This window comes from Thermobia domestica, chromosome 18 (genome assembly GCF_964235325.1).
Source record: "Thermobia domestica chromosome 18, izTheDome1.hap1.1, whole genome shotgun sequence".
In the NCBI taxonomy this organism is placed as follows: Eukaryota; Metazoa; Arthropoda; class Insecta; order Zygentoma; family Lepismatidae; genus Thermobia; species Thermobia domestica.
The window spans coordinates 53,448,853-53,476,526 of record NC_137471.1 but is presented as its reverse complement, the minus strand read 5'-3'; the positions used below and the strand labels follow the sequence as shown (position 1 = coordinate 53,476,526).

The following is a 27,674-nucleotide window of genomic DNA, read 5'->3' as shown; positions in this document are numbered from 1 at the left end:
CTGTCACCAGTGAACTTAGGGACCCCAAAACTATGAGTTTGACACTAGTATCAGTCATTTTCACTTACTATTACATGTCATCCTCTCCCTTTAGGAGTAATAATGGGGGCTGAATTTGGATTTAAACGGAATCGGAAGTGTTACTGTTCATCTCAGCCACCCAGAAAAGTATGGATTCGACACTGATATCGACAATTTTCGACCATTTTTATATACCCACATCTTCTCCCCCCACAAGTTGCGGTGCTGAATTTGGATTTAGATGTCATCGGAAGTGTCACTGTTCATCTCAGGACCCCCAAAACCATGAATTCAACACTAGTATCGATCATTTTGGATTATATATATATCCGTCTCCAAGTTGCGGGGATGCATTTGGATTTAAAGTGCATCGGAAGTGTTACTGTTCATTTCACCGACTCTAGAAACTATGGATTCGACACTAATATCGGTCATTTTCGATCATTTTTATGTATCTCTCCGCCTCCAAGTTGCGGAGATGAATTTGGATGTAAACGGCATCGGAAGTGTTACTGTTCATCAAAGCAACCCCAAATATGATGTATTCGACTATAATATCGGTCACACACACACACACACACACACATATATATATATACTATTTCATATATATACATACATATATATATACCCCTCTCCTCTGTCCCCAGGTCACGGCGCTTAATTTGGGTTTAAACGGCATTAGAAGCGTCACTGCTCATCTCAGCAACCCCAAAAACTATAGATTCAACACTAATATCAGTCATTTTCTATCATTTTTTTATATATCACCCCCTTCCCCCTCCCTAAAGTTTCGGCGTTGAATTTGCATTTAAACTGCATCGGAAATGTTATTGTTCATCTCAGTGGCCCTGAAAACTATGGATTCACACTAATATCGATTATTTTCCAACATTTTAATATACCTCCCCCTCCCTCAATTTGCGGGGACAAATTTAAATTTTTTAAACAGCATCGAAAGTGTCACTGTTCACCTCAGCGACCTCGAAAACTATGGATTCACACTAATATGGATTATTTTTCATCATTTTTATATACCTCCCTCAATTTGCGGGAGTAAATTTGAATTTAAACGGCATCGAAAGTGTAACTGTTCACCTCAGCGACCCCAAAAACTATGGATTCACACTAATATCAATTATTTTGCATCATTTTTATGTACCTCCCTCAATTTGCGGGAGTAAATTTGAATTTAAACGGCATCGAAAGTCTAACTGTTCATCTCAGCGACCGCAAAAACTATGGATTCGACACTTATAGCGGTCATTTTCGATCATTTTATACATCTTCCTCTCCTTCCCCCAAGTTGTAGTGCTGAATTAGAATTTAAGCTTCATCGGAGATGTCAGTGTTCATCTCAGCAACCCCGAAAACTATGGGTTCGAACCTCATCAGGCCCGAACCTCATCTATGTTGAAAGTTTTTGTCGAGATCAGTCTGGTGGTTCAAGTGTTGTTAAGTTACAAATATAGTTACTTTCATATATATATATGTTTATAAAAAAACTCAGCTATTGCTTCTGCACTATTTCAATGGTTCGTACTTTAATACATCCTTTCCTCAACCATGGTTGCGGAATTGATTAAACGTAATGTTCTTGTATTAAATAAATGTATTTTAAATATATATTTCTCATTAATTTCAATTAAGTTGCTTTTCAAAGATCCTCTAAAATTTCAGTGACGCACTATGGGCTATAAGCCATTAACTTCTATGGCCACCCTGCTACAAACTACAGACTTAAATATTCGATAAAACATTTCAGTACTAAGTAGTTGCCACAATACCAATATGAACGTATTTAATTCCAACGGTAACAACTATGTTAGTAACACTAAAATTATTATTAATAATGATAACGAGTAAGGGTTTAGTATGTTTCGGTGTAGGACGTTTCGGTGTAGGATGTTTCGCTGTAGGATGTTTCGGTGTAGGACGTTTCGGTGTACGGACGCTACGGTGTAAGGACGGTTCGGTGTAAGGACGCTTGCTGTAAAGGACGTTTCGGTGTATAGCCTAATATTTGATTGCATTAATCATATGCTTGTAATGAACAGGCATGAAGTATCATAGTGTAGCCACTCTGGAATAGTGTAAGCTGATTAACATTGTTTTTGAGACAGGATGATAATACAACACCAATCCATTCGCAACAATAATTTCTATTCAGAGATATCCATAAGCGAGTTTTATAGAATAATAATCAAATTTACTGCAAAATATTCAGCATTATTTCTAAATTGAAATAAATATATTGTACAAAGTTCCTGAGACACAGTAATAATATATACAAACTGAATAATACCTCAAAGGAATTTTTGGCGTGGGAGACCCGGGTTCGATTTCCGGTGAGAGCTCATGTGGTTCGGATTCCACGTTAATCAGTATGTGGACGTCTCATATAGCCTCGCTGCTGAACGGGACGTTAAACTCAGAATCAACTCATCTCAACTCAAAGGAATTTTGTTGAAAAAAATATAATTACATAGAATCACTCAACTAAGAATCTAAAATTGTACACAATTCCTTTTAAGACTGTAATCACATCGTCAGATTTGTAATTTTCACAAACGTTGTTCAGTCTCTTCGTAACATCGGCGTATTTTTTCTTTGTTCTGACTTCATATCCGCCAATTAACTTATTTTTTCCATTTGAACAGCACTAACAAGGAAACTTACGGAAGTGTAATTTACTGATTTGAATGAAACTTTGCATACTTGTAGAATACCAAAAAATAATCGTCACTTTTTTTTTTTAATTTTATTTTTGGCAATGGTGCGGGTTTAAGGGTAGAAACCACTCTTTGAACGTTAGAGATGGCCTCCAAGCATAAACAGAAAGTAATCATTAAAATAGAAGATTAAATGATACGACCAGCTTACTGTCAAGGAGGTTTTAGGACAGGTGATTCAGAACCTGACGTTGAAATTACAAAATTCAAATTGGCGGATCCAATATGATGATTACAATTACAAATAGTCTTCTGGTTTGAAATGTTCTGCAGTTAGCCAAGAACAATTATAATTGGCAGGGGCTACTGAGAGAAGGTGCAAACTGATTTGAAACCCCTTTTTGTACTTATTTTAACAGGACGTTTGATTAAATCTATAGCCAAAAAGTTAGAAGCCAATGCCAATGCATTTGTCGCGAATGTGAAGCAACACATATTGGAAAATTAAATATTTGTAACTCTGATCAATAGGTTTAATTTTTAAATGCAGACGGGACGTACTCTAGTGTTTACAGGGACACAAACAGTAGAAAGTGTGGTACAGTCAGTAAATTCTATGATTCGTAGCTACATCATACAGCCTTTAATTTCTGCAAATAGTGTTTTGTTATCACTACTTTTAATTCTTTTGTAGGAAAACAATGGAACATTTGGTCTTATAGTCCAACACAACCTCTTTAAATTTGAAGATATCCTTGTAAAAGCATCAAATCCGGAAAAATTAACATCAAGTCTTGTGAGATCATGGTTCCAAGAGATTTTTCTTCAAGCGTCTAATGCAAAGTCCATTTTGTTATTAGTTTCGTGGAGTGGTCACAATTCAACTTTGACCTATTTTAAGAACAAAAGAGTAACTCATAATAGAAACAATTTCTGCAGGAACAACTGGTAGGATTCAGCCTCTTGTTGTGTTCTTTAGGCCGTTAAATTTTTTCTTGAGACATTTTTCTGACACTGTCCTTCTCTACAACTATAACATGAATTTACATCTCCGTAATAATATAATTAAGATCTCATCACTGATTCATAATCAGTTTTCTTTTCCTAGATTTGCTAATCTTATTGGGTATGCATGATATAAAAGCGGTTATTGGAAGAAAAACCACCTGTGTTTGAAAATTTTCTTTCAAAGATTGTGCAGCATTTTGCGATTTGTGCACAGTTATTGCCGTAACAAGGTGTGTGTGGTGTACACAATGTTTATGCATCACACACTTTTTTTACTATATATCATTACCGTAAAACGTTTTCCAAATCAATTAATAATTATAAAATTTGAGGATATAAGAAGTTCTGACATAGAGTGAAGCGAGGGGACTCACTATAAATAAGTAACCCTTGCCAATTACAGAAACATTTAATTTTTATTTTATTTATTAATTTATATATTCTACTTCGTGAATTTATTTCTCCCTAACGAATAATTTTCATTTTGAAGAGTGGACGTTTCGGTGTAAACATTAGAACTTTTACACCGAACCAGCCTCACACCTAAACGTCCTTACACCGAGCAATCCGTACACCGAAACGCCCTGCACCAAAACGTCCTACACCGAAACAGCCGTATCCCAGGAGTAGTTAATTACGAGTATGACAATTATTTGCTACAGAAAGACTTCTGTACAAGAAATATATGTGTAAAAATAATTTACTTCAAAACAACCCAAGGAAAGCAAAATTTATGACGTACATAACTAAAACACAATATTATGTTACTAATATGAAGTCAATGGTGTGGAAATAGAGAAAAACAGACATTATGAAAGATCTGGGAATCACATTTGATAGAAAGTTAAAATTTTGTCAACATAGAAATATATCAAGGGAAGACTAAGAAAGGACAATAGGCTTCATTTATTTATTTATTTATTATTTCAGAACGATACAATATGTATTTATACAAATAACTTCTAAGAACTAAGGCTCTGTAATATGAAACAGTATATCTAAAACTTTGACTAACAGATTGACAGTATTCTTCTTACGGACGCGATGGTAGCGCCACAAGAGATTTTTAGGACTTCTGCAGTTTAGGACTTCTGCCGTTTAGGACTTCTGCCTTTTAGGACTTCTGCCTCGGTATGATTTTTAGGATTTCTGCTGCGATATGATTTTTAGGACTTGTGCCTTTTAGGACTTCTGCCTTTTAGGACTTCTGCCATTTAGGACTTGTGCCGCGAAATAATTTTTAGGACTTGTGCATTTTAGGTCTAATGCCGTTTAGGACTTCTGCCGCGTCCCCGAATATTTAGGGGTCATCAAGGTTGAAGGAATCCAAAAGTTGATGCTGAATTTGAAGAAAATCTTACCTTGGTGTAGATATTTTAGGAATAAAAATGAAAGATCTATTTAAACTTCTCCAAAAGAAGCACTTTCTTTAATAATAATAATAATAATAATAATAATAATAATAATAATAATAATAATAATAATAATAATAATAATAATAATAAAAAGGTGATGAAATTAATGTGAGTTCTTATTAAAAATACAGTTTTTTAAAAAATATTTAGTTTTTTTTATACAGTGTAACTATTATGTGTGATAGACTTTTTAATGTCAGTGTAACAGACCACTTGAGTTATAAAATATAAAATGCTGTGTTTTTAATTCCAGGGAACTAGTAATACGAGATACGAAAGGATGTATTGTAAATAAGATTCAGTTGCATCCAAGTGGACGCCGCCTGTTACTTCATGTACGGGATAGTTTTCTGCGAATGGTTGATCTCGGAGCGGATGTTGTCATTCGGTGGTTCAAAGGAGCTGTCAATTACAGGTTAGTTCAATTTACAGATAACAGATAAATAGGCTTTACCTTGTATTCTGGCAAAAAGAATTTTTACAGGCAGTTTCGTTACTCTTTGACAATTTTCTCCATGACACGCTCCTTCATTTTAACTTTAGTCCTGTCGAAACATTTGCATCAAAATAGAGATCGAAGTACTGGATCGTACATCCGTCTTCTTCCATTATCGGTAGGGAGCTTATGGGAGTCATTTTGTATAGAATTGAAGACCTTGATTTGAATCTGGCAAAAGTAAATTTAGATCCCAGATGAGTTGACATAAGCTTTAATTCAAGGAGACACTGATTAAATGGATAAAACTACTGTCTATTGCTCTTCTGCGCATCGTCATATAAATCAATTTGTACAAATCACCTAGTTCTTCGTATGTATAGAAATACTAAATAGAATCGGCCACATAAATACTGACTGATTTTCTTGTGTTATCAAACACAGCCTTCATTATTTATGCCTTAACCGAAAGAAAAAGGTTCTATTTTACGAATACGTGGAAAAGTACAATTCAACACCAAGAAAGTGAACTTTGCAAAATATCTATGGTTTTTCTGTTGTAAGTATTAGTGTGTTATGCTAAAATATTTTGCGAATGTATATTACTGATAACCTGAAAGAAGTGTGTTTTATCTTCATCCTTGTCTCACATGCTAGTTTCCTATACTCTCGACCGACCTCTATCATAGGTCATTAATCTTTGGGAATCGATTCTGATGTACTTTCCTGTTTCATTTTCATGCTCTACGCCATCGTTTCTGTGATTGGGAATGCATGCAGCATTTTATGCAGTGTTGCAACCCCAAGACAGTTCGTTTTATAGCTCTCGGGAATCGATTCGAGATATCGATTCCGCACAAATGTCATTGGAATTGCTGGGCTACAGGAAGACTTGCTGTTTACATTTTTGCATTATGTCACATGGAATTTCTTCCTTCTACAGCTACTCTAACATGTGTCGTATTTTGAGTGAATTGTGTATCAAACCCGTTAGTCACTGGATGCTGTACATGCTGTAGTTTTCCCCTACTGTATATTTTGTTCTTCTGCAGTCTTGTTGTTGTTGTGCATTTTTTCTTTTTTTGTGTACGGACCCCATACATTATCAACTTTAGAGCCTCATATCTCACCTATTTGGCAACACTGATAGCCCATCTTTTGCTAATTTTCTTTTACGTTTTACGCCAATTGATTTAATGCCATAACATGTTATACGTTATATTTGAAAAACTATAAGTTTTTGTGAGGACAGCAACACTGCTTGTTACAGTACTGCCTTGCTCTGAGTCACGTGTCCGTCCATCTCCTGTAGGTACATGGTCCCCTGGATTTTTTCTTTTTCTGCCTTTTCCATCGTATTTGAGTTTAACTGGGTACAGCCTCACCTGGCCATTGCTTGGTATATGTATTCTACATAGCGGGTAAACAAGGCATTTCCGCACCGAGTAGTTATTACCACGATGATTAGCGATACACAATTAGTCAGGGTACAAATTTTCATTTATGTATAGCTGTCATGATTTGCATACGTCCCTTGTAAGTAACAATGATAAAAAATAGAGAATAGAATGCAGTGTACTAGCAATGCTGATGCGGAAACGGTCCGTTGATAGTGATATTAAACATTTCCATGAGCTCCACACATACTAGAAGTCATTTGATAAACACCACACTCTGCGTACCTTCACTTCGTCGGTATTCTCATGAATGTACTTACAATAGGTTCATTGTATTCCTAAGCCGTACTTTGAAAAGGGTTGGAAAAGCGAATAAATACAACCCAGAACATACTTATCGCATTTGGATATGTACTATTTACCGGAAACACTATCAGGACTGACGATATTAGTAACTTACCATTACATACTTAATATACAGAATTCTTTGTTGTAGCTCTTACTTTAGTTACTTTTCTGTGCACAAGTAATGTTTTATTGTATTGTAATGACGCAACAACTTGTGATGTTTGTTAATGTACTGAATTAATTTATGTGATGTTAATACATATATAAAATTAATTTTACTTTTTTTATTTTTAGACAACGACCTGAGTCTAACCGGGGAAAAATCACATTATTCAGTGGTAAACGTTGAGGATATATACTATTATCTTGCAACTGGAAAATATCCTTCATATGCAACTTCTACGAGAGACAAACGTTCTTTCTGTCGGAAATGTGATCCCTAAACGTTACAAAACAAAGACCTATATTATAAGAAGAAACAAAGAGACCCTTCAAGAGAGAAGGATGTTATTACATTGTTGAGAGTCGTAATTAATATTAACGAAAGAAAGGAAATAATAAAACTCGTACATGAGTTTTCTACAAGTATCCAGTCGGCTGCGATGTCAGGGCATCGGGGACGAATATCAACACTAAGCATAATAAGTAAAAGATATTTTTGGCCTCGACTAAGCATCGACATTACGGAATATATAAAGACTTGCGATGCATGCCAGCGTAAGAACCCTTCAAAAATGAAAGTTACACCAGAACTTCATCCGGTAGGCATTCCATCGCAGGTTATGTCCCAAATTGGAGTCGACATTATAACATTACCTCGTGTAGAAGATTATAGATATGTTGTTGCAGCCATCGATTATTTTTCAAAATGGTCAGAGGCCAAAGCATTAAAGAACAAAAGTGCTGTTGAGATGTCCTTGTTCCTCTACGAAATAATGTGTAGGCATGGCTGCATAAAAGTTCCAATAAATGATCAAGGCCGCGAATTTGTTAACAAAATTTCAAATGAGCTACACCGATTGACAGGTGTTCAGCAACGTATCACCTCTGCGTATCATCCCCAATCGAATGGGTTAGTTGAAAGACATAACCAAACAATAAAAAATATGTTGTTGAAAGTCCTAAAAAACAGAGTAAATGACTGGCCTTATGCCTTAGATGGTGTGCTTTTCGCACATAGAACAACAAAGCATTTTTCAACTGGATATTCACCTTTTTTTTATTATATCAGCGTGAGCCAATATTGCCAATAGACCTGTATGCAACAGCGGAGAGTTGCAATGTGGAAACTGACGTGTCACCTGAAAGTCCATTTGACATAGCAGAATTTGAGAAGAATTTGCAAACTATGCTGAAAATAAAGAAAACTGTGGTGGAGCAAGTAATGAATAATATTAAAAATGCACAGGATAGAGACTAAAAACAATATGCCCAAAGAAAAGAAATTAATGTTCCCATGCACGTTGGCGACAAAGTTCTCATGAGGAACATGAGAAGACGAAAAAGAAAAGACGGCTGGTCAGAGTCACTGTGGTTAGGGCCATACATTATAGACAATATAAGCAAAAATACATGCAAATTGAGAAATCTAAAGGGAGAAATTTTAAAAAGTGAAATCAACATATGTAATTTAAAAGCATATGTTGAAAGGGTAGATGTTGTCTGATGTATTCAATAACCAAGATAAAATAAAAGAGGAAGAAACAAGTTCTAATGCAGATAATGATGTGGAAATCGTTGGTCAATATAAAGAGGAGTTTGGTTTTAAACCAGTGACTGCAATTTGGCAAAACGAAAAATGTAAATAACGTAATTTAAAGTATAGAAGGAAATCTATGTCAGGAGGTAGAAATATAGAGATCGGTAAACCAGACAACTTAGAGAAAATGATTGCCGATAATAATTGTTTTTTCAGAGCTGTCTCATACAGTCTAACGGGAGAACAAGATGATTATCATAAATTCCGATCACTCTTGTGCAATTTTATGAGTAATCCGAGAGTAAAAAAAGTTTTGAAAAACCTTACTGGTGATGATAACTATCTCCAGAACTGTGGAATGGAGAAGGATAAGACCTGGGCAACCGAAATAGAAATTATGGCGACAGCGTCTCTTTTACAGACAGACATATATGTCTATTCATTCATTGGAAGTAAAGGAAAAAGCGTGTGGCAGAAATTTAAAATGGACTCGTTTTTATAGTCTAAATAAGTGTAAGAAATATGGCCATGCGCTGTATTTCGACAATTCAACAGGTATGCATTATGATGTAGTGAAAAGCGTCAGCAATTGAGAAGGATGTAATACATACAGGGAAATAATTCGAAAATTCGCCTTTGGTTTTCTTTAAAATTTTGCGCCCCCGCCAAGTGAACTTTGCGGTGGACAAACACCGTGTGCGTGGGTTTTCTCGGGGTTCTCCCGTTTCCTCCCACTTTCTTCATTCCACCATTTCATTCATTACTCATCATCACCGTCTCCATTAGGCTAACCGGCATAACCGTGGGACGTAAAACTCAAAGATTTCATTTTTTTTAAATTTTGCATCAACTGACCAAAACAATATTATTTATATTCAATATTTATTTATGGCATCGTAATAATTTATTTTTTCATTATTGTTATTATTTTGGTCTGTATTACTTGACCTATCTTCATTTGTAGTTAATTGGCAACGTGTTGAAGCCGCAAAAACATTAATCTAATAATGAAGATTATTTTCAGTTGCTCTGAAATTTACACGTTGTGATATTTGTGACTATAAACACGCATTTGTTTTTGGCTTTTGTAGGCTTCTTTTAGAAAGCAGAAGAAATATGATCCCGCTGATTCTTTGTCGATCTGAATATCATTGTTAAAACAAATACTCTGCCTATTGGTATATATTTAGATGTTTCATAAAAGGATTATAGTTAATTAAGTAGCGGATTTTCTAGTTCCCAGTGTATTCGTAAGTTTCAATGTAAATTACCACCGCTGACAGTTTTCGTTACATCATAGTGTATACAAGATCCATTGTCAAGGAACAAGCCATGAGTAAATTTCTTAGTTTTTAGGTAAAAATGGGTTTCTGTAACATCAGGAAATTTTTCTTGCCTTTTTTTAAATGAATGTACTACATGCAAGTTTGTACAGATAAAACAAGCATTTTATGTGTTGTTTGTACAAGGTACACCACAAATTACTTTCCTTAAAGAACAATTAAAAGTATGAACTGACTTATTTGCCACCCAGTATTTTGCATCGTAAACGTTGACAAATTGAACACAGTTATCATCGCAGTTAAGCTCTTCAAACATCTTTTACACAAAAATTAATCATGTAATTGTAAGGAGAGCGGAAAAACATGAATAAACATGCCATTTTTGAATAGTTAATCCATCCAAAGTAATGAACAACATGACTGTAAACAGAATATATGAGGTAGAATTTCTATTCAAAAGAGTTTAATTAATTATATTTTTTCGTGTCAAACACTTATGTGAATAGATTAAATATAAATGGAAGGTTTGTCTACAGAAAAAAAATCATTACAAATGCAACTTTCGCTTACGAACACGTTTCCCATGTAGCACTTATCGTAATGGATTTTGACATTATTCTCTTGTACTCCAATTAAACTGTAAAAAACAACTCTAAACGAATCGTTTAGTTTGTTTCTCCTTCATTAACGTATCTGGTTTACTAATGTTTATAAGTGACTAGTTATTGTGTGTGATTTTTATGAATATTTTGTTTAATTTTGTAATGATGTGTCTAGCCAAAGTGAATGTTACTTCGTGAACGTTAAGGGTCGATGTGTGATAAATATTTTTATTATTACTGCATTTCTGTAATTTACGCGCCGTAAAGGTATTGGCGTCCTATTAAAAACTATCGTTGTCGGTTTGCTAAGAAACTTGGCCAAAATTTTCTTGTTCGCTACGCTCGCAACCCAAACGTTACAATAACAGTCACAAGTTTTTACTTACTACTTAAAAAATCTAATTATATATGATTTATTAATGAAGATGTGATACACAAGGGGCCGAGTTATCACTTATAATGTACGAGAAGCGTTTTTAAAACCAGAAATTATCAAAGTCTGAAATACATGTTCAAACGATGATGAGTTTGGTTAATTAATCACTCTTATCTACCCAATCGGATTAATCACGACGGTGAGAATGAAGATATGAAAATGAGAGGGGTGAAAAGACACGCGCAAGCTGCTGTTTGTTTGAGAATATTAATAATGAAGGTAAACAAGGGGAATAATAACATTTTCAAACTTGAAGCAGTTGTAGAATAGGGGCTTAAGGAGTCAGAACTTAACCCAACGAATTTCGCCTTCTTCAAACTGATCAGTAACAGTTTTTTTTTTTTTTTTTTTTTTTTTTTATCCCATTGATATATTGGGGCCACAGTGGTTCAGTGGTAGAGCGTTCACCTCTGGTGCATGGGGTCCCGGTTCAATCCCAGCTCCCGCTAAGTGAACCTTGTGGTGGACTAACATCGTGTGCGTGGGTTTCCTCGGGATTCTCCCGTTTCCTCCCACTTTCTTCATTCCATCATTTCATTCATTTCTTACCATCACTGTCTCCATTAGCTTAGCTGGCATAACTGTGGGACGTAAAACTCAAAGATTTCATTTCATTTTCCATAGATATATTAAATGCTTCCAAATTGAAGGATTTGGATCATTACTCCATCAACTATATCCTTTTACCGCCAGGATTCTTTTGTACTCGTATCTAGATAATTTTATCGATCTGCATACATATACCCGGTAAAACATATACACAGACATTATGGGTCTACATTAGTATGTGTGTTAGTGTATTTTTAATATGTTAATTAATAATAAGTAACCTTATTTCAAAACTCATTCTTTAAGAAATTAAGTAATTACTGTAATTTCAAAGATATGTAGTAGCCAAAGTATATTTTGGATTTTAAATCCATTCTTCAGCTCTACCGGTCAATATTTTAAAAATTTGCAAACTAGGCTCCCTCTGAATTTTCGTTACATTTCACAAAATATTTTTTACTGTAAAATAATTAAATTAAAATGCTATTTGTGCCGTCACCCACTTGGAACATTTTAAAAACACAGTTTGTAACGACTGAAATTGCATTTCTTATCGATAGTACGAAATGTAAATAGTTGTAAAAACCCTTAACTGTTCTCCAAGTGGATCTGTATGAACCAAAGGTAGTTTTTGTCGAGTTTAACAAACAAAAGAAAAAAAAAAGGCCTCTTTACACCGGCTCTTGGTTGTATAAGAATACGGAATGATCGCCTTTCGGTGTTGCAATGGTCTAAAAAAAAAAGGCATACGGGACACCGAATTCTACTTCACCCCGTGCGCCGAAATCTCTAGCTACGGCTCAAGTTCTGGGCTGGGATGTTTCCAGCGATTACACACTTGCAACATATATATATATAAATTCATCTTGACGGAAGAAAGCGATCAGTATCGGAACTGAGCTATTTCGGTCAACGGTACACGGTACCTAATACATTTACCAGAGGGTGGGATATTTCCATTAATTACACACATGCAATACAGTATGGCGCTAAATTCGTTGTACAAAAGCAGAGGGGTGATTCCTGAGAGTAAAACAAACAAAGAAGTTCCAATAAACAGGGCGAAAACCCCATCGTTTACGTGTTATAGGCCGCCGAAATCATGAAAAAATGAATTTTAAAGGTTCATAGCTCCAAAAATATGGGACCTGCTTTGTCGGGTCAAGACTTCACTTAGGAAGTAGTATGTGCCCTATCCAAAAACGCCTGTTTCAGAATCATGAGGTGTTTCCACAACAATTGTTATATAGGGAGTTTGACTACGGGCCTATGATATAAAGTAGTCTCCAACTACCTCCATAAAAATTGTTGCGTGAGTACCTTAGGATTCTAAAACATGTATTTTTGGATAGAGCACATACTAGTTCCTAAGTGAAGTCTTGACCCGACTACAGTAGGTCCCATAGTTTTGGAGCTATGGACCTTTAGAATTCATTTTTTCATGATTTCGGCAGCCTATAACACGTAAACGATGGGGTGTTCGCCCTATGTTTATTAGAACTTTTTTGTTTGTTTTACTCTCAGGAATCACTCCTCTGCTTTTGTACAACGAATTTAGCGCCATACTGTATATACAATCCAATGGTTTGACGAAAGGAAGCGATCGGTACAGAAATTGATAACTTACGGTCCTACTGTTTCCAGGGCTGGGATTTTTTCTGCGATTGCACACCTACAATATACATATCGATTAACTCGAACCGGAGTTGTCACTTACGGTACAGTCTACCTAGCAAAGTTTCCAGGAATGTTTTTTTTTTTTTTTTTTTTTTTTTTTTTTCAGCGGTTGCACACATGCAATATATACTATCTAGCATTCAACTTGACTTGGCAAAAGAAGCAGTGACAGCCGGAATTTGTCCCTTCCAGTCAAAGACTCACGGAACAAAGGGTTGCAAGGCCCACGATGCTGTTCTTTTTTCCCTTTTATTCCATAAATATAGTTTAAAATAATAGATGCAATTTAGGTTAGTATAAATATAGCAGGCCTGGTTTTAAATTCAGAGGGTATATATATTCCCTCTGCAGATTTTGGAAAAATAATTTTACCGTTAGATTTTTCTTCGTGCGAGGATGTTGTTTAATATGATACACGATCATGTTGCTATCTAAAATAAAGAAATTGAACCCAGTATGGTGGCCACGAAGGTGTTGGACGACAACCGTAACCACGTTAAAATGATTCCCCTCCCACAAACACTTATCCTAATTTATTTCCGATGGATTATATTTACAGTTTCTCAAATATTTAACCCGGTCCACACTTTTGGACAGATCCTGTATATGTTGCAAGTGTGCAATCGCTGGGAATACTGCTGGGAATAACTTTTTCTCAAGAGTCCATAACACAATTTTCAAAGCAAGGATCAAATTTACTTATTTCTCATAAAAGCACTTCACAGAAATGAAGGAACCCTTCTAAAGGTTGTTACCAATTTAGCATCAAGAAAATTGCCAGAAAGCAACGAAACTGTCTGAAAAAGTTCTTATTTTTCCGGATGGAATGCAAGATCTCTTAAGTTATTCAATATGAATCCCATAGCTACTGTTGGCAAATATATAAGTTAGTTTGTTGTTCGTAAATAGTCTGGTTATGTATATTACTGATTAACCAATTTAATACATACTACATATATATATATATATATATATATATATATAACTAACTAACTAACTCTATGGCCTATGGAACCCGGAGGTTCAGTGCCGCGTTCACAAAAGCTCTCCAATGACTTCTATCCTTAGCTAATTGCATCCAGTTTCTACTTTGTATTCCTATCTCTGTGAGATCCATCTTAATATTGTCCTCCAATCTGCGCCTAGGTCTTCCTAATGGTCGTTTTCCTATGGGTCTACCAGTCAAGACTTTGAAAGCGTTTCTACTTTCTTCCATTCTAGCTACATGACCCGCCCACCTAAGCCTCCTAGACTTGACGACCCTAACAATGTTGGGTAAACCGTATAAACTATGTAACTCCTCGTTATGAAGCTTCCGCCATTCCCCATTCTCGTTCCTCTTGGGTCCGAATATTCTTCTCAGGATCCTGTTCTCAAATACTTTCAGTCTATGTTCTTCCCTCAGAGTAAGCGACCATGTTTCACAACCATACAGAACAACAGGCATGATTATCGTTTTATATATTTTAAGCTTCAAATTCCTCGATAGAATTCGCGACGACAACAGATTTACTATTTAATACTATTTACTTAATACTAACCTATTTAATACTTACAATAATACTTACTTTTTAAAGCTGTATCTGATCGCAGTTTACTACACAAAACCACAGAATTGCGATGTAAACGAAACATTGCGTCACAAATTGCGATACATATATGATCATAATTTATTACCGAAGTAGGCTAATTTTGCAAGAAAAGAGCATAATATAGTTTTTCCTTCCTGATAGAAAGTTCTAAAGAGATCTCATAAAGTTTAAATAAATTTCCTTTCGAAAATCGATGTTTCCTTTTAGGTGCCTCTTGATTCTCAATATACATACCAATCCATTATGGACTAGACACTACACAGATTGGCATAGAATTGACGACAAAGAAATGAAATCTTTTAGTTTTGTGCCGTGTAGGCTAAATGATGTGAATGATAGTGTATGAGAATGAATGAAATGGTAGAATGCAGAAAATGACAAGAAATGAGTGAACCTCGTAAAAGGTACACACACGGTGTTTATCCACCTCAAAGTCCCCTTGGCGTGAGCTGAGATTGACGACAAAGAGACCATGTGCACTTCGACATTTTATGACATGGAAATAAAGTGTGACTTCATGGATTTTTGAAATGCGTGACCAAAAATCACTTTTCGGAAATTACATAACTAGCGAAAACACTGGACTTCAGGAGTACTCCCTTTTCTGTTCTGTTATTTCCAGTACCTGCAGAAGTTTATCTGGTATAATTGTTTAGAATCATTGGCATCTCTAGAGGCTTATAACTGGGAAATCATATCGGCAATGGGAGTGAAACTGATTGTGCACCCCCACCCCCTTCCGTCTTCAAATCATTCCTGACTTTGTGCCCTCCAGTGATGTTTTACTTTGAAAGCATTCTTTAAATTCTAATATTAGGTACACATATTGCAGGAAAAAATTGCTATTATTTAATCATAATGATTATGTGATGATCGTATGATTGAGAACTGCTGGAAGGAAATAAGAGCTTAACTGAAGGAGGAAGGGAAGTAATTATTCATTACAATTTACTGTATTATTACTATGTTTATTGCTCTTGTTATTGCAGTTTCCCTTTTGCTTAAGGCCTACTGTTTATTATAATGCAGAGGATTATTTCAAAAACGTCTCTCTCACATTTTTAGCTGCATTACAGGGTGTAAATATGGATATGAATACCAGAGGCTTTTTGGATTTTAATGCGGCAGTATCAAGAAGGGAACCACTCATCCGACGAGCTAGTCAACTTTCATGTAACTAGCTGGTTTTCCCTGCCCTGCCATACACTTTTATGTCAATAGACGGCGCAGACCCGCAGAGATAGACACCCCTGCTGCTTCCTTTGTGTACGTACGCTATGCATGTCAATCCCAAAGCGTAGATTGAAAGGAGTGCTGCAAAGAACCAACATTAACTAATTGATTGATTTGTTTGTGTTTAACCAACATTTAATGTGGATACAATAAGATGTAGTAATATAATGTTATAAAATTTTATAAAGATCACCATCAGTAATGTAACTAAGTTAAGATTCTCTTTATCACAATAATCGAACCTTAGCTAATGGTAATAGTGATAGGACAGAAACCAAATTGAAGATGGCGGCATAAAAAGGTGTTTTTTCAAAATATCAACCAAAATGTTTATGTATGAAATAAAGTTTATTTTCTTTCTACATTTAATCCCCCTGTCCCCGTCCACCCAATCTCTTTTTGCCTTAAAAATAACCTCGTCGAAGATTGCACAACCGAAACTTTAATAATCGGTTCGAACTTGAAAAGAAAGTTTGTTGTAAGTGATTTTTTTTTAAATTACGTTATGCCTTTTTGTTGTGGTCATTTACATATTAGACATTTATTGTACGCGTATATGATAAATCGATATAATAACTAATTTTATATTATACCAGTTCCTCTTTAGGTGCAAATTCAGTGATGTACGAGGGGGAGTCAAATGAAAACCATAATTATTTTTTTAAATATGATTTATTGGTCACACAGGGTACAGAAGTAAATCACTTTTCAACATAGTCCCCTCCTCGTTCAATGCAAGTCCGCCAGCGCTTCGGAAGAGCCTGAATATCTGCAGAAAAAAAGTCTTTTGGGCGACGGCGCAACCACTCGTGCACCGCGTTATGATGTGCCGATCCATGACTCATGTGTACACATGCTGCAATTTCGTCTATTGTCACATGGCGGTTTTCCAAAACGATGGCTTCAACGGCTGCAATGGTCTCTGGAGTCACTACGCGCCGAGCCTGGCCGGGGCGTGGAGCATCGGCCACAGACGTAACACCATTTGCAAATTTCCGGCACCATTCATAGATTTGTGGCTGTGACAAACACGCATCTCCATACTGAACCTTCATTCGCCTAAAAATGTCAATCGGTTTCACACCTTCACTTCGCAAAAACCGAATCACAGAACGCTGCTCCTCGCTGGTGCATGTGACTAGTAGGGCTGCCATTTTGGAACTGTTGTTGCGCCGGTGTTTGTGCATCTGCCGGCTGCTGCCACCTAGGAGACATCCGGCATACTATCGTAAACAGGCATGCCAACTTACAGCTCATTGGCGCCATATGCGGATTTTTATTTCTACTTTTATGGTTTTCAGTTGACTTACCCTCGTACAAAGAGTGAAGAAATGCACTACTGAATCAGGATTCAAACCCGGGGTTCTGGTTTACCATGGATATGTGTCAACCTCTACACTACTCAATCCGCATCCTGAGCAGCCAATCATTCAATCACTCTTAACAGAAATTGTGGTACTGTCCATATGCTGTTGTTGTTGAGCACGTACTTCAAGAGTGACCGAGTGTATAGCTGCTCAGGAAGCGGACTGGGTAGCGTATTGATTAATACATTTATACGGTAAGCTAGAGGGCCCCGTTCGAATCTACATCCGATCGTACATTTTTCACTCTTTGCATATCATAGGTATGTTCGTATTGATAAGTTTTTTTTTCTTATTTAAAAAAGTCAGTTCTTAGCAATATATTCTATGGACTACGGAATTCTGGAAGTTAATCACCGCAGAAACAAGATTTCATATATTGGGCCTACCCCGTGCCAGTCCAGCTAGTCACGATTGTAATATCTCACCTTTCTAAAGGCGAAGTTTATTCTCCCAACTAAAACTCCATACTACCTCAACACGTTATATGTTCCCTTACACGTCTCAGTCGTATAATTTGAATTCCGTTCGACGGCTTGTAATATTGTGGAGTTCCGCGTTTTGAATTTTCTTCATTTACCCATTTATGTGCCCCTTTTTGTTTCAAATGCTTCTGTCGAGAATGTTTTCCACAGAGTCCCAACTTTTCATTCATACAAGAGAGTGAACAAAGTTAAGGTTTTATATATTTTCAGTTTTAATTTCATCGATATTAGTGATGACTAGAGAACTGATGCTTAGGGATTAATTAATGAAAATACCTAGGTTAAATAGGCACTTATAATTCAAGAAATAGGTACTAAATCTAACTCGAAATGATGAACGTAAACATTCAATGGCATACAAAATCTGAAATTACTTTATAAATAGTGTTCAGATGTTCGACAAATATCTTCTCGTTGTTTGTAGAGAACGTCTTTTAAAGGAATAAAAAGAAAATGAAATCCTAAGCGTGTACATCTAATAAATAAGTTATATTCATCACATTACTTCGTTCAGCACTCTAAACTTCCTCGATATTTCACACACAGTAGTCCAAAAAAAGGAATTATTAATTGCGAGTTGTTGGCTATATTTCTAATTTATGCCTTTGTTCGTACAACAAATATTATTATTTATTTATTTATTGAACAAATTCCCAGATACAGCATAACTTTGCCATTTTACACAGGGACATGCTAACAAAAGAAAGAATAAAACAAGACAACAATAGCAACAACATAGAGAAAAGAGTGTAAGAGTAAAACTATTCCGTCAAAACTCGTTTAATTGCTATTTCAAACACTGGGTAGCTCGAAAAAATGTCCACATCAGTTGTTACTTGATTATAACAGTTTGGTATTCTATAAAAAAGAGACCTCTGTATAATAGCCAACCTAGGACGGGCAAGATGGAATAGGTGGGTATTCCGGGTGATGCGGGAAAGGACACGTAAGGATAGTTCCTGAAGTAATATTTCCGATCTTAAGTTTCCATTAACTATTTTATGTAGATACTTCAGGTCAGAGATAATTCTGCGTACTTCAGGAGTCTGAATATTAAGATCTCACAAGAGTTCATTCTTAGATAATATTCGAAGTGCAGGAACACGAAAACGGACTATAGCGATGAAGAAATTGAGAACAGAATCAAGTCTGGAGAGATGTGTAGGTGCTGCCATGGCCCATATGGGAGAGCAGTATTCGATCTTGGGCGCTATTAAAGTCTTATAAAAAGTTGCCAATGAAGAAACAGTGCGTAGTTCGGTGAATCGATAAAGAAGTACCAACAAGCGCATTGAATTCTTTAGTATTGAGGAGATGTGATCAGAGAAGGTGAGTTTTGAATCAAAGATGACACCAAGATCGTTATGACTAGCAGAATGTGTGATAGGGGAATCGTTGATATAGTATGTGGAGGGAACAGGAGACTTTTTCAAAGTAATAGTAAACTGTCACATTTCTTACTGTTGAGTTTCAAGTGCCACATTTCACACCATCCTATAAGGTAATTTATGTCTTCCTGTAGAGCAATTGTGTCATGGAGACACGATATTTCTCTGTATAACTTACAATCGTCAGCAAAAAGCAGAAGGCCACTAGGTTAAACTGATGAGTGCGTGTAGAGATCATCCATATACATCCATTATTATTATTATTATTACAATCACCACTACCATCATCATCATCTAAAACCATCCTTCTATTTCCAGCGATATACTTGGTGCATATTTAAGCAGAAAAGAGCATGTGGATCAAACTAGCTTGGTATACTTTCATCTATGAGCGTTGTACTTCGCTGTTACTTTATTCCTGTTCTCAGTGGTAGAGCGTTCACCTCTGGTGCTTGGGGTCCCGGGTTCGATCCCAGCCCCCGCCAAGTGAACTTTGTGGTTGACAAATACCGTGTGCGTGGGTTTTCTCGGGGATCTCCCACTTTCTTCATTCCACCATTTCATTCATTACTCATCATCACCGTCTCCTTTCGCGTAACCGGCGTAACCGTGGGACGTAAAATTCAAAGATTTCATTTCATTTTTTTTTATTCCTGTTAGTGGCAACAACTCATTCACACTTCACGCGGTGATATTGTTTTTATGTGTCGAAAAAGAAAAATGACCTTAACCTTGGTATAAGTTATTTTCAGTTCAGGCCGGTAACCAGCCCAAAAATGTAGGGGGGGGCGGCTGAAGTTAGGGGGGCCGATCCAACCATATATTTCATCACCATATTATAGTTCATTTACAAGCCTACCGTGAAAATTGTAGGGGGTAGCAAAAATTTAGGGGGGCCCGGCCCCCTAGACCCCCCTGGATACGGGCCTGTTTCAGTTGTTTTAAATTTTGTGAGAAATCATAGAAACCTTTCTGCAAAGATATATAATAGTTATCCCCAAAATGTACTGATCAAAAAAAAAAAAAAAAAGCATTTCATGCAGTAATATAGGCAATATAAAGTGAAATAGGCAGACTTCGACTGTAGCACGTTCATTTTTATGGTACCTCTGACATTCAGAAATAGGCATTTTACCTAACATCCAATCTCTAGTCTTAACATTAAAAGACGTTAGAAAAGCTAAACCGTGAATTTATCGCCATCGTTTTCGTATTCATTACCCTTCGCGTAGGTATAGGGCGATTATAAATTATTCATCGGGTTTGAAAGGTGTGTATTTAAAAGTGTATAACACATAAAATAATGAATAATATAAGAAAATAAACAGAAATTGTCCAAGTTTAAGACATACTGTTAGAAATGTTCGATGTGGCTTTCTTCCGTCTACAACACGCATTTATGCGGTAGTGTAGTACACCGCACACGCACTCTAGCATATCCCTACTAATGGTCGTACATGGATCTAATGCGATTTTGGAGCTCACCCAAAGTTGTTGGTAGTGGAGGTACATCACTGTCTTTCACATGTTACCCAAAATACAAATATCACAAACTCTTGAGTTCGGGAGATCTAGGAGGCCACGGGAAAGCGCTAAGGGCCCATTCCAGCGGTGTGGGAGTTCGTTCGGGTAGCAACGCCCTGTTCTTTTATCTTTATACAGATAGCCAATGTCCTCAAACTGTTGATATTATCTCAGAATGCTTTGGTAATCAAGCGGTGCGTTGCAGACAGACTGTGGAATGCACACTGTACGGTAAACAACGGAGAAGCACTTTGCTTGTGCTACTGTCTGTCGCCACAAGCCAAGATTACGAACAGGGCTTGCACCTGTGTTCTTCCGTTTCATCATTAGCACAAACATATTGTATTAACAGTTTTTAACGTATTTCATTTTGTAACCCGATGAATCATGTATAATCTTCCAGTTCTTATATTTATTCGACTCTAATATATTTACAGGGTGGCTCAAAAGCCCCCTGACATATTGTAACTGTTATAATCAGAGTTGCAATAAAATGTAAGAGGGGAAACCGCCTCCAAATATAAAGTTTTCAGTCTAATGTGAACTTTTTATTTTAAATTGGACAAGCCGTTTGAGCTGTACACTCTTTATGCACCCAATGTTAAATGAAAATTCAACATTGCCATTTACCTGGGACTGGGGGAGGGAAGGACGGGACGGGAGGTGGACAAATTTTATAAGAGTATGGTGAATGGGGCATGTTTGAAATGGAGGCTGGCCATCAACACGTTAGCATAACAGACAGTAACTTCACTCACGTTGTGGATCCAGGTAAATGGCAACGTTTCATTTTCATTTAACATAAACGTCATATTTGGAGACGGTTTCCTCTCTTACATTTTGTTGTAGCTCTGATAATAACAGTTACCGTGTGTCAGGGGATTTTTGAGACACCCATATATATATATATATATATATATATATATATATATATATATATATATATATATATATATATATATATAATTAGATACATTATTTCAGTTGTTTACGCATTATAGTGTGAATTTTTATGCTTACGTATTTTACAGATATCAAACTTCTGCCTGCCTAACTCCGTGTGGGGGATTGATATTTTCTGCTAGTGAAGATGGTGCTGTGTATGTGTGGAATGCTGATACAGGAGATCAGGTTGCAATGTACTCTAATTTAAGTTACGCTCGTGGTTCAAGTGGTGTCGACTATCATCCGTTTGAACATATGGTAGCCGTGAGCTCCAATGATGCATTCTCTCCAGTTCAAGTGTTTGTGTATGAGAAGGGTGCTCAGGAAAAGGAAATAGGTCTTCAATTTATGCCTCAGTATGTCGTTCAAGTTGGATCTGAATTGAACGGTTCTGGAGATTTTGTTGAACACACAGCCACCCCTAAAAAACATCATAGTAAAATTAAGTTTACTGTGAATAGTAATGGTGCGTCTCCAGCGTCATCTGTGGCGTTAACGTCGAATGAACAGGTGAAAGTAGTTAGTTCTGAACGGAGAGTAAATAGTGAAAAAATATTACAGTCTCCAAAGAAATCAACTGAAATTAGTGAAAATAAAGAAGGTGGACAACAACGTTTGATAAATATTATTGAGAAAATGGATTTGATTTTGTCAGTAACACATCGTCCTTCATCTTGACGAACAAGCTATATATTTAATCAGGTCCGTTTTTATATAATGTGCGCCCCTATACTCTAAATAATTTGCATCTCCCTCGCACAAACTTATGTCTCAAACAAGGAAACAAGCAGTGATTGTGCAGACATACCAGCTCTTGTTGAGTAGCAGTTCTAGTATCAGAAGTTATAAAAGTTACAACGTAATTTTAAATAAGGGGGTGCAAAGTCCCCATAGGAATAACACTGGGCATTTTTAAAATAATCGAAAACGACCAATATTAGAGCTGAATTCATAGTTTTGGGGTCGTTGAGATGAATAGTGACAGTTTTAATCACTTCAAGGTCATATTCCACTCCCCAGGGAGGGGGTGAGATTTTAAAAGTAATCGAAAACTACAGATATTACTGTTGAATTCAAGTTTAACAGTATTAGTTTTCATGATGTTGAAGTTAATCTTCACTCGATGTTGAAGTTCATCTTCACTCGTGGGGTGGAAGAGGATACTGTTTAAAAATAATCAGATAAGCTAGCTAATTAGTAACTATTGTAATTAGAGCGAATTAAGCACGTTAACATGTTTTCAAGCGCTTTCACGGGACTCAGTGGGTTGCTAGTTTTAAATATATTTTATTGTGTATCTTGAAAATAGTCCAAAATTTTGACGCCGTGTGCTCGAGCGCAGAATAGCACTTACCTAAAAACGGGCCTGTTTAAGATATGAAACGAAATTGCTGTTCGAAGATTATTGCAGTATAAATTGGTAATCATATAAAAGTAGACAAATAAAATAAACAGACTTCTGTACTTTTTATTGTGTTTCATTCACTTCAACGAGGGGGCGAGGTATAGGGGCCCATGAGACTTGCGATGGATGAAGAAATAAAATTTAATTTTTACAATAATGTTTTCTAATGACAATTTCTTTATGACCACAAATTGCAATGTAAATAAATCCACTTGCAAATTTGCAGTATTATATACTGTAGCTTCTTAGCCGCCAAAATTTTCCTGTTCCAGAAAAAAAAAAAAAAGCAAAAAAGCACCTGACAGAAACAAGTGCTTCGAACTTTGACCTAGAATTTATGTTAAGAAATTTTTTTGTCCCTCGGAGATTTCCATCCCTTTTGGCCTTTGGGACCGCTCATTGACAAAAAGTGCACACATAACCACTATATGCAGACACGCTCTTAGCCAGAATCAGAGATTTTGGAAAGGAACCGAGTCTTTTATAATAATAATTATTATTATTATTATTATAACAATTGGGTCTACAATTAGGGGATCCCATCTGTTTATCTTGCATGTGAGGGCCGCAAGTCCGCTACGCCACTAGTGTCCCTTATTCTGTGTTTTGTCTCTCTTTCCGTTTAGTGTGGATGTTTATTTTTGTGCTGTTAGGCTTTTATATTAAGCCTTTACATTATGTAAATTTTTCGTTTTTTACGATTTTTTTTTTTTTTTGGAAAAATTAGAGAAATTGCTTTCCTCTAATATCTATTTCTTATCATTCATCTTGTTTGAACTGCTTAAGTAAGAACATTTTGTAACTTCTTATGTCATCCATTGCCCTCATGATAAAAAAAGCGTCATTAACAATTTATTTTATTCTCTTATTTGCAGTTTGCCACACTGCTATATTTGTAACAAAATTGAGGTTTGGTCCAATGCCTTTGTAATTCTCAACCACGCCAACGACCGTGTTTTGGGTTGCCTACTATTGCACCATTGCAGGTGGTAATGCACTTGGTGGTAATGAAAGGTAGAATTGCAGGTGGTAATGCACTTTTAGAGTTGTCCATACATTCACTACTTCAAACGCTGTCGAAGGTGAGATCTGGAGGATATAGCTCTCCACGAACAACATCCGAAGAAATTTATCAGGAATGTTTGAAGATGTGCAAAGAAAATGGTCTTGAAATTCCAGAGCCGGAAACAGATATAGGGTGTTCCTCGTGGAAACAAACTAGATACTTGCCATCGAAATATGACAAATTCATTTTGGATGAATCTATTGCTTCATTGGAAATAGAAAACGAATTTTCTAAAGATAATATACTAACCAGTAAGAAACAGTTTTTGTGCCTACTATTGATAGGGCAATCACTGAAATGGAAAACCGCTTTGGATCATTTAGGAAAATCATTAGATCAATCGCCACTCTACACCCAAAAACTGAAAACATTTAAGTGAACTCAATTTCATAAGATAATATGATGAAGCGCTGTTACTAAAATTTATAATCTTCCACCTGTTTTGAAATAATACTGTCCGTTCCGCTGTTTTCAGAACACAAAATAGTTTCTATTCTCATGTAATAATTACAATACTTGTACATTAAAAGTTTTTGAAAGGTCATGAAAGTGTGTAGTTTATAAAAGTGTTTGAAGTGTTACATTTATTGCTTTTATTTGTTGTGAGAATGAGGAAAATCATTTAGAATAAAATAATTTCTGCAGATGAGCATTAGTTTCATTTTCATTAAGATAACTACTAAGTGTTCTCTATTATAATAAATAGAATAAGTGCTCTCTATTATAATAAATAGAATAAGCTCAGTTTACTTTTAATGGAATGTTGTCATTAATCTGTTTGTGGAAACTTAATTGAGCTGAGCGAGCGAAGCTCTTGTACTCGGGTTAGCCGTTTGGTTGTCCGCGAACTCCTCCTAGACCGTTTGGCCGATCTCAACCAAACTTAGCACGCTGATAGAGTATGTCGTGCTGAGTGACAACATAGGTCGAAATCAAAAATCCGATGTACCATCGAGGAATAATGACCGAAAAACGCTTCCTCCTAGACCGTTTGGCCGATCTCAACCAAACTTAGCACGCTGATAGAGTATGTCGTGCTGAGTGACAACATAGGTCGAAATCAAAAATCCGATGTACCATCGAGGAATAATGACCGAAAAACGCTTCCTCCTAGACCGTTTGGCCGATCTCAACCAAACTTAGCACGCTGATACAGTATGTCGTGCTGAGTGAGAACATAGGTCGAAATCAAAAATCCGATGTACCATCGAGGAATAATCACCGAAAAACGCTTCCATAGACTTAACATGGGGAAAAGTTTTCACGTGATTTTTTTTGTCAACAATTAAAATCTGCGCGTGATTTTCAAAAATTCCGGCGAAGCCCTTTTATTTTTGTAGCGTAAAAATTTACAATTTTAATCACAATTTAAAAACAAATTAACGATTTTTTAAACTTTTTTTAGCCGGAACAAAAGGTCAAGACGAAGAATTGTGCGATTGTTATGAAAAATACTGATTGTTTTAAAAAGTAACAATAAACTGATTACGTTGCTTAAGCTCGCTCAGCTCATTTCATTGCAATCGAGTATATCCATTGCATTCCTAGTATAGCAGTATGCATATCCGCTGCTAATTTCACCGAGGCACTTTGTTCCATTTTGACTGTGTGTGTGTCTGTAAGTATTTCTCTGCTTCCACTTAAATCAATCAGCCACACATATTCGAAACGCCGTGATAACTACTTACTTATATTAGAAAATAAGTAGTTATCATTATATATTAATGTATCCTAGTTGTTCGAGGTAGATAAATTCTTACATTTTCACTGTTTTGAAAAGAGTAAAATCATGAGCAAAAAGGATGGAAACAATCACCTTCAACACACACACACACATATATATATATATATATATATATATATATATATATATATATATATATATATATATATATATATATATATAATGTAATTTGTGTAAATCAAGTTTTTCATACATTGGAGATGGCCCCTTAAAAATTTTTCTTGGGCCCGTCATTGTCCTCTCTCCCTGAAAAAATTCTAGCTACGTTACTGCATGGAATATGACATGAAAACAACACCCGCTCACGGCGTGTTGATGCTTCTATGCTACTCACCCGTCTTTGCCCGCCCAGATTATAATACTCGACACTGGGTTTTGAAACAAAATTCATTGGTAGAAGAGTATCTATAAAGGTAACTAAGAAAGTTCTGTCGTTTTTTCACCTATCACTTTCGAACATCAATATATCACCTAAGACGTACCTGGAAGATCAAAACTAGTTCCCATCAGCATCGACGACCTTCTACCAATGTTCTGGAAGGCCATGTATTCAATCGCGGTAGAACATGGGGCCGTGAAGCAAAGAAGCTATCAAGTGCATTTTGCACCCCTACTAGGGATTTGAACTAGCGTCCTCTAAGGTGATTGTCCAAGGAATAGAACTGGTGATAATCGGACAGTGCAGCATGGCAGACGGTCCGGGGAATATAGCGGAAGCAATAGTGTCCATCCAAGCCGTAGAATGGTGTCCCGGGTCATCCTACCCACGTGGTGCATTGTTCTGTAACAGGAGGACCCCTTTGCGATTCAGAAGTGTTTTGAGAAGGCTCCAAAGTTTGGAGTTTTTTCTTGAAGATGGGTCAACTGCTGACAGTACACATTACATTGATGCTCTGACCAACTGATAGCAGTTCCCATTGCATAATGCCGCAAGTAGTCCACCAAACGCACAGGAGAACCTTCTTCTGGTGCAGTGCTGGTTTCGGCTGCTTTGGAACCGGTTCATGGGATGCTAACGAATAATAACGGCGCCGTGGAGCTTCGTACAGGACCCACTTCTTATCACATATCAACACCCTGTCCAGAAATGGCTCCTTCCTCAGACTGGGCAGCGAAGAAACGCAGGTGTGTGCTCGTGTTGCCTTCTGGCCCGGACTCAAATCATGTGGAACCCGTCTACCCAACTTGTAAAGCTTTCCAAGTTGATGGAGGTGCTGCCGAATGGTTTTTCCACTCACACTGAATTGTAGTCCCAGTCCCTCACATTTCTGGCCACTGTTTGCATCAATTGCTACCTCAAGAACTTTATTTTGTACATGTGTTCGTCTTCCGGTACGTGGTGCATCTTCGAGTGTTTCGTCACCGTCCTTAAACTTGTCAAACCA

At 36.5% G+C, this 27,674-nt stretch overlaps 1 protein-coding gene across 3 annotated transcripts in view; it reads left to right on the top strand.

Annotated features, from left to right (window-relative positions):
• Nucleotides 1-25,189, top strand: part of LOC145675595 (jouberin-like) — an 82,990-nt gene extending 57,801 nt beyond the window's left edge. For 2 of the 3 annotated variants that reach the window (XM_081746125.1, XM_081746124.1), the window contains exons 12-13: nt 5,370-5,531; nt 22,161-25,189. In XM_081746125.1, coding sequence (XP_081602251.1) covers nt 5,370-5,531; nt 22,161-22,752 — 754 coding nt within the window. In that variant the 3' untranslated portion in view covers nt 22,753-25,189. Of the gene's footprint in view, nt 1-5,369; nt 5,532-7,591; nt 11,657-22,160 lie in introns of those variants that run through there. The other variant, XM_081746126.1, reaches the window with a different exon arrangement.
• Nucleotides 25,190-27,674: the final 2,485 nt, after the last annotated feature.